A 7560-nucleotide genomic window follows, 5' to 3' on the forward strand; every position below is an offset into this window, starting at 1 on the left:
CCTATGTCCCTTCTTATTTATACATAAGCATGCATGTATGCATGCATAATAAAAATACCTATCTACAGAGTTCTAATAAAAATAAGATGTGCATTTCATTTCAGTGCTTTTATGCAATGCTTCCAGTAGCAAGAACATTGGAAATCAATTTCATAGAAAAAATAAAAATGATACCTCATATTAATCAATATTTTAATAATGACAAGATTCCAAAGACTATGTGCCAACTCAGGTATTTGACACATGGATGTGACTTCTAGCTATATATTTTTTTCACCCCATCCCAACTCGTGGGGAAAAAAGAATGTTATGCTAAATAATTCCTATAAAAACCTTCTTCTTCTCTTCCCTCCCTACATCCCACCCTTCCTTCTTTCCTTCCTTCCTTTGTTCCTTTATTTTCCATGTACTGCTTGTCTTTTTAAATTGTAATGACCATGTTGTGGTATTTATCAGTTCATTGATAAACACTTAAATTATTTTTCTGATAACTATGTCATTTAAAAGAACAACATTCACTTACTGTCTTGTGGGGAAGGGGAGGAATACTTTCATTTAATTAAACAAAAGTCAGTATAATATATGACCAAATATAAATGCAATAAAAGTACCATAAGTTCGTTTATATTATGTGGCATTTGATTTAACAATGTTAACATAGTCCACAAGCTAGAATAACTCTATTGCTGAAAGTAATACAAGAATAAACATGGAGAATGCCTGTCCCATACAATTGTGAAATAAATGTTTTTACTTGGCATTCAACTTACTTGCAGAAATAATGGTTTCAATCATAGTTCATTATCAAGTTTGTAGTAAGTTAGGGAATAAAATGTTGATTTGAAAGGAGCCGCATCTAAATTTATTTTTTCAAGATTAATGCATGCATAACATCAAGCATGCTTAAGTCTGTGGGAGGAAAAGTCCTAGAAAAGATGCATGGTGAAGTGAAATTTATATCATCAATCATTATTTCTTAACTTTGTAAAGGAGTCATTGCCTATTTGGACCATTTAGTTGCCAACAGGAGAAACAGTTTCGTTTCACTGTGTCCGGGAAAGTACTGTGGGAAGGTTTACGGCAGTAAGTGCCAGGCACTGAGATCATTCTCATATAATAAAAATAAATGAACGTAAATGAATATGGCAAGAAAAAAATATGGAGAATTTACATTACAGATGTTTCCAGTGCTGGATGATTTGTTAGTTTTTTCCTGCCTCCTTTAGTATCTCCTCCTTGCCTAATCTATAATTTTATATTTGCAATTAGCACTGCATTGTTTCTCTCAACTCTTGATATTGTCTTTTAGGGTGTAGAATAGTGGTTGTATTGTCTTTCCTTCCTTCAGTTACCGTAGCCCTAAACTGCTAGAACATGGACAAGTAGAACATTCAGATCCCTTAAATTTGAAAATAATTTTAATCAGTAGCAAAAGATATTCAGAGAAATGAATACTGTTGGTTTTGAGTGATGCCTTTTTTTTTTTTTTTTTTTAATCTATTTACCCAATGTTTAGAAATGGCAACTTCTTGTCTTACTGGTAATAGTGGATGGGTCCGAACTTACATGCATGTTGATGTACTGTTTTTCTGAACTGATAGAAATGCTGATGGCATGAATAAGAGAAGTATAAGGAAAGTTAAATGAATCTTTGAATAGTTTTCGTACAGCAGAGGTAGACAGAGGTTAGAGCAAACATTCTTCTGATTATACACATGAAGTAGTTCAGAGGTCAGTTGAACTAGGCCTCACCTAAAAAATGCTTCCTTCAGAATGTCTCCTGAGCTTTTATCAGGGGATGTGTTACTGTACCTCACATCCAACACCATTGAAATCTATATTCCAATACAAGTTAAGGCTTTTTAAATGTTCATTTCTACACGTGTTGAACAGTTGCGACAACTCAAAGATATGTCCCCACAAGCCACGCCCCCACCCACTCACACCCTCTGTAAAAGCACCTTTTTTCATAAATGAAAGTTCCATGTCTATGTATGTGAGGCTTTACATTTGCATAAAATCATTTCTCAAAAAGGAACAAACACATGAGAATGTTGTGGTTTGGGTATTTGCGTTTTGTTTTGTATTTGCTCAGACCTTTTGAGGATTTTCAGTCTCAATGAAACACTATTAAAACAAAGAATCTAGTAAAATATTTGTGCATGTACTGCTAAACCATTCTAGCAATTTTATTAAGCAATACCTTTATTATTTTTTGAATATTCTTAACAGACTGGAACAAAACAGTTTTTTTTTTTTTTTTATTCAAAACAAAATATGCATACTGTACGCATGTCGCAGGGTTAAGTATGATGCAGAGGTTAAAGTCTGTTTGAACACAAACAAATGCCTGGGGGAATTTCATAGCTATAAAGTTAAGAACTAAATTTTGTTCGCTAAGAGGACCTTTCATATGATTTTCCTTCATCTCCCAGCTACACAGCAAACCTATCTGAAGTGCACTTCCCAAGTGTAGTTAGAGAAGAGGAAGGAATGTAAAGTTTTGTTGTGTTGTGTTGTTTTTTTTTAATCACATTTTGTTTTTTTGGTTTTTTTTTTTTATTTAAAAACAGCCCTTATATAACTCTTCCTTCCACTGAATCTACTGTAAACTCATAAAAGCCTTTTAGAAAGCAAATTCATATACACTCAGCAGGTGAAATGTTCCCACGAAAAAATTAAATAAATAAGTAAACACAAACAGGGCAATCAAATCCCTCCTCTTTTCCTTGACAACCTAGAATATATTAGAGTGATAAAGTTTTTGCACTTTCATAAAAATGGTTGACCTATTTAGTTTAAAAAAAAGATTTCTTCCTTTGTGAAAATGCATAATTGCATATACTTTATACCTGAAATGATTATAAACAATATTGGGGAAATATTGGGATCATATTATATATATTTTGCATACTGCCGCTGTGTGACCACGTCTAGTAACTCTTCCACACCACAAAAGGAGTAAACGAAGTCCAGATTGTTTCCCCAGTCTCTTAGCTTCCATTACCACTACCAGGATTAGAACGTATATTATTGCAACAGAACTAAACTTCCAACGAAAGGCGGGCCCCCCTAAGTCTCCATGGGAAGGTCTTTCTAACTCTCAATATTCTGTTGCGAGGTGGCTGCTCCTGGTTCACCTGACCGGTAAGAAAAGACTGGACTTCTTGGAAATGGGAATTGGAGCAACACAGTTCAGTATAGTTTTTGTTGTTGTTGATACAACATAAAAAATATGTTAACTGTCTGGTTCCATCGATTATGGAAAGCACTTGTTATTTAGCTAAAAAGGAACCCCCCTCAGGCCCCCTTGATTCCGCTCAGCTGTGGGTCTGTGCAGCAGTGGTTCCGAAGCCCACCAGAGTGTGCACACCCATTCACTGTTATTACACAGACAGAAGCAAGCGGATGTTGTCTGCTTAAGGGGACGAGAAGAGGACAGGGGAAGGACGGGCTCGGAGGTGTCGGGCTCCATGGTAGAAGAGAGAGGGATTTTTTTTTTTTTTTTTAATTTTTGTTGTTTTCCTTTTTTTTGTCTTTTTAAAATATTTTATTATTTTTTTGTTGTTGATGTGTTTTGCTATACCATGAGGTCATAGCACTCATTCCTCTAATAGAAACTGACAGTACAGAGAGGACAAAACTAGCTGATGAACATACACAATGACTAGAAATATAGAGAGATAGACAGTGAAAAGACTTAGTTTACCTCTGAGAAACCATCCCAAAAATAAATCCTGTATTATTAACAAGTGCAAAAAATAAACAGAGAAATAAACCTAAATCAAATCAAAAGCAAATAAAACCTCCAAACATTAAAACACAGTGTATAAAATGGTGTGAGAAATTTTAAGTCACTTTACAGCCTTTTAGTCAATAAAAAGCTGTGTCTGTGTCCTTGTTTGGATTCAGGCCCATCTTTTTAAATTTTACCCTAAAGGCCTTGCACGAAGTCATGAAAGGGTACAAGCACCCAGTTTCTGTTACATTTGACAGCACTTTCTTATTTCATGGTGGGCCATTGGCTACTCTGATGACAGTCCATCCTTTGCTTAGTCCTCATTGGTGGAGCTCTCTTCCAATGTGCCCATGCCTCCGAAGCTCAGTCCTGTTGTGTTCTGTGCTGCTGAGGCTGTGAGGACTGTATGTAAGAGAATTAGTACGAGGACACACAGTTTGAGTCTGCTGTTACACAGTCTTGTTGCTGATGACACAGGGAGTGATGTCCTGTGACAGGAGTCACTGTTTTCTACTGTCCCTTTGGATAGGTTGTTTGATTGTTCTTCTCTCCTGACATCACAGCATTCTGGTTCATCATTGGTTAGAAAGGTTTCATAGAGCCCTGTAGGATAAAGAAATTGGAGGGTTAAAAGAAAATCAAAATATACAGGGAGGAGTTCACAGTATTAATAATAAAGTTGTTACTTTAAATTTTGGATCCAAAAATTTTATAAGCATTGATACATAGAGAGTGATTCAGATATATAGATATAGATATATGTAGATATATATGTATGATTTCACATGGTAAGCTGTTTACAGCAGAGCTTCCAGGCTAAGACAGACAGGGAAGAAGGAACTGACAATCTACTTCTGAAAATACTGACTGGTAAAAAACTTAGAAATAACAGTAAAGCATTGTCAGGTATAGCGCTGGAAAATGAGCCCATTGGGTTGGAAGGTGCTCAAAATACCATTGAGGAAGACCTTCCTTCTCAAAGTAGAGTCGACCTTAATAACATGGATGAAGCAAGAATGTCTGGACCTTCATTTGCTGATGGGGCACAACTTCAAAATGAGAAGAAATGGCTACAAACATCCAATATTAATCAGAACATGGGATGTATGAAGTATGACTCTAGAAAAATTGGCAATTGTCAAAAATGAAATAAAAACCATCAAGATAGTCTAGACATCAGTAAGCTGAAATGACTGGTATTGGTCATTTTGAATTGAATAATCATATAGTCCACTATGCTAAGAATGACAATTAGAAAAGGACTGGCATCACATTCATCATCAGTCAAAAAGAATATATCAATATTTGCTCTGAAGTACAACACTCTCAGTGACAGGATAATATCCATGTGTCTACAAAGAAGACTACTTAACATGACTTTCACTCAAATGCACACACCAAACACTGATGTCATATATGAAAAATTGAAAATTTTTACCAACTTCTGCAGGCAGAAATTGATGAAATATGTCATCAAAGATGCAATTGTAATCACTAGTCATTGAAATGACAAAGTTGGAAACGAAGGATTTGTATTTGCAAAATACGGATTTGGTGATAAAAAATGATGTGGGAAATCTGATAAAATATGGAAAAACAAACAATGTATTCATTGGGAATACTTGTTTTTCAATAACATTAATAGCAACTGATCACATGGACCTTGCTGGATGTAATAATATCAATTACTTCTGTGGAAAGAGACCATGAAGAAGTTCTGTATCCTCAGTCAAAACAAGGGGAAGGGCTCACATTAAAGTTCAAGTAAAGTAAGCCCATGAGAGCTAAAGCTCCTTGAGTATTGTTACTGTTGTTAAGTGCTGTCAAGTTGGTTCCAATCCATAGTGACCCTGTATAGGGTTTCCAAGGAATGACTGGTGAACTTGAACCACTGACCTTGCAGCTCAAACCGACCTTTGCAGTCAAGCAAAGTGCTATACCAGGACAACCTTGAAAATATTGTACCTGAATTTAGAGACCATCTCAAGAATAGATTTGACATAGTGAAAACTATCAGGGCTGTTATATATGAGGAAAGCAAAAGATTATTAAAAAGACAAAAAGGAAATACCACAATGGATATGAGAAGAAACTCTGAACATTCCTTTTGACCACAGAATACATAAACAGATTGTAATAAACAAGTAAAAGAGCTGAATAAAAGATTTGAAAGAGTAGAACAAGAAGACAAAATAAAGTGTTACAATGAAATGTAAAAAGACCTGGAGTTAGTAAGCCAAAAGGGAAGAACACACTCCACATTTCTCAAGATGAAAGAACGGAAGCAAAATCTCAAGCCTGGAGTTGAATTTGGAAACATTCTGTGAGTAAAAAAGCTGAATGACACAGAAACATCAAAAGATGGAAGGGGTGTGGGGGGGACACAAAGTGTCATACCACCTCAGAAGGAGCGTATGATCAGGAACCAAGGGACTGACCAAAGGAGTCCAAGATACATTGAAGGCATTGACAAACAATAAGGTTCCAGGAATTAATGGAGTCCAGATGTTTTAACAAACAGATGTGATGCTAGAATCTCTCACTAAGCTATATCAAGAAATCTGGAAGACAATTACCTGGCCAACTGACTAGATTAGATCTATACTTGGGCTGACTCTAAAGAAAGGTGAACCAACAGAATGCAGGAATTATTGAATAATACATTAATATCACATGCAAGTAAAATTATGCCAAAAATCACTCCCACTCAGTTGCAACAGTGCATCAACAGGGAACTGTCAGAAACTCAAACCAGAAAATAAAAAGATACGGAACAAGCAGATTCACTGCAAATGTCAGATAGATCTTGACTGAAAGCAGATAATTAACAGAAAGGTTTTTGCCTGTGATTTATTGACAATGTAAATGCAGTCCATTGTGTGGATCTTAACAAATTAAGTACACATTATAAAGAATGGGAATTGCAGAACACTTCATTGTCCTCATCGGAAACTCAGACAGATATCAAGAGGTACTTGTTTGAGCAGAACAAGGAGAAATTACGTGATTTAGAATCAAGAGAGGTATGCACGCTGATATAAAAGCATAAAAGGTATGCATATATATATAAGCATACTTATTCAGGCTATGTGCTGAACAAATAGTTCTAGAAGCTGGACTATATATGAAGAAGAACATAGTATCAGGTTAGGAGCAAGACTCATTAACAACCTGTGATATACAAATAGCACAACCATGCTTGCTGAAAATGAAGAAGACTTGAAATAGTGACACAGATCAGGTGAGAGCCTTCAGTATGGATTATACCTCTGCACAAATAAAATAAAAACCCTCACACACAGACCAATAAACATCATGATAAACAATGAAAATATTGAAGTTGTCAAGGATTTTGTTTTACTTGAATCCACAGTCAACACTCATGGAAGCATCCCTCAAAAACTCAAAGGACATAATTAATTGAGCCAATATGCTGCAAAATACCTTTGTAAAGTGCTAAAAGGCAAAGCTGTCACTTTGAGGACTAAGGTTCCCTGACCCAAGCCATTGCATTTTCAATCCCCTTCTATACATGCCTTAGTCACTGGCAAATTCACAATTAGGAATTAAGGAAGACAAAAGTAGAATTAGTGCATATGAATCATGGTGTTAGCAAAGAATATTGAATACACCATGGGCTGCCAGATGTAACCAGTCTGTCTTGGAAGAAGTACCACCAGAATACTCCTTGGAAACCAGGCTGGCTAAACTTCGTCTCATGCATTGTTGCTTTAGTATCAGGAGGGACTCATCCTTCTACCCGTACCAAGCAAGGGCAGCATGCTTGGTAAAGTAGAGAGTCAGTGAAAAAGAGGAAGACT

The 7560-nt window shown here is 35.9% G+C and overlaps 1 protein-coding gene across 1 annotated transcript in view; it reads right to left on the reverse strand.

The window, feature by feature from the left end:
- Window positions 1–4052: 4052 nt before the first annotated feature.
- Window positions 4053–7560, reverse strand: part of FAM155A (family with sequence similarity 155, member A) — a 976131-nt gene continuing 972623 nt past the window's right edge. Inside the window, exon 3 of the mRNA XM_006846680.1 lies at window positions 4053–4342. Within this exon, the coding sequence (XP_006846743.1) occupies window positions 4053–4342 (290 nt within the window). The remainder of the gene's footprint in view (window positions 4343–7560) is intronic.

The sequence above is a fragment of the Chrysochloris asiatica genome, unplaced genomic scaffold (genome assembly GCF_000296735.1).
Source record: "Chrysochloris asiatica unplaced genomic scaffold, ChrAsi1.0 scaffold00029, whole genome shotgun sequence".
NCBI lineage: Eukaryota > Metazoa > Chordata > Mammalia > Afrosoricida > Chrysochloridae > Chrysochloris > Chrysochloris asiatica.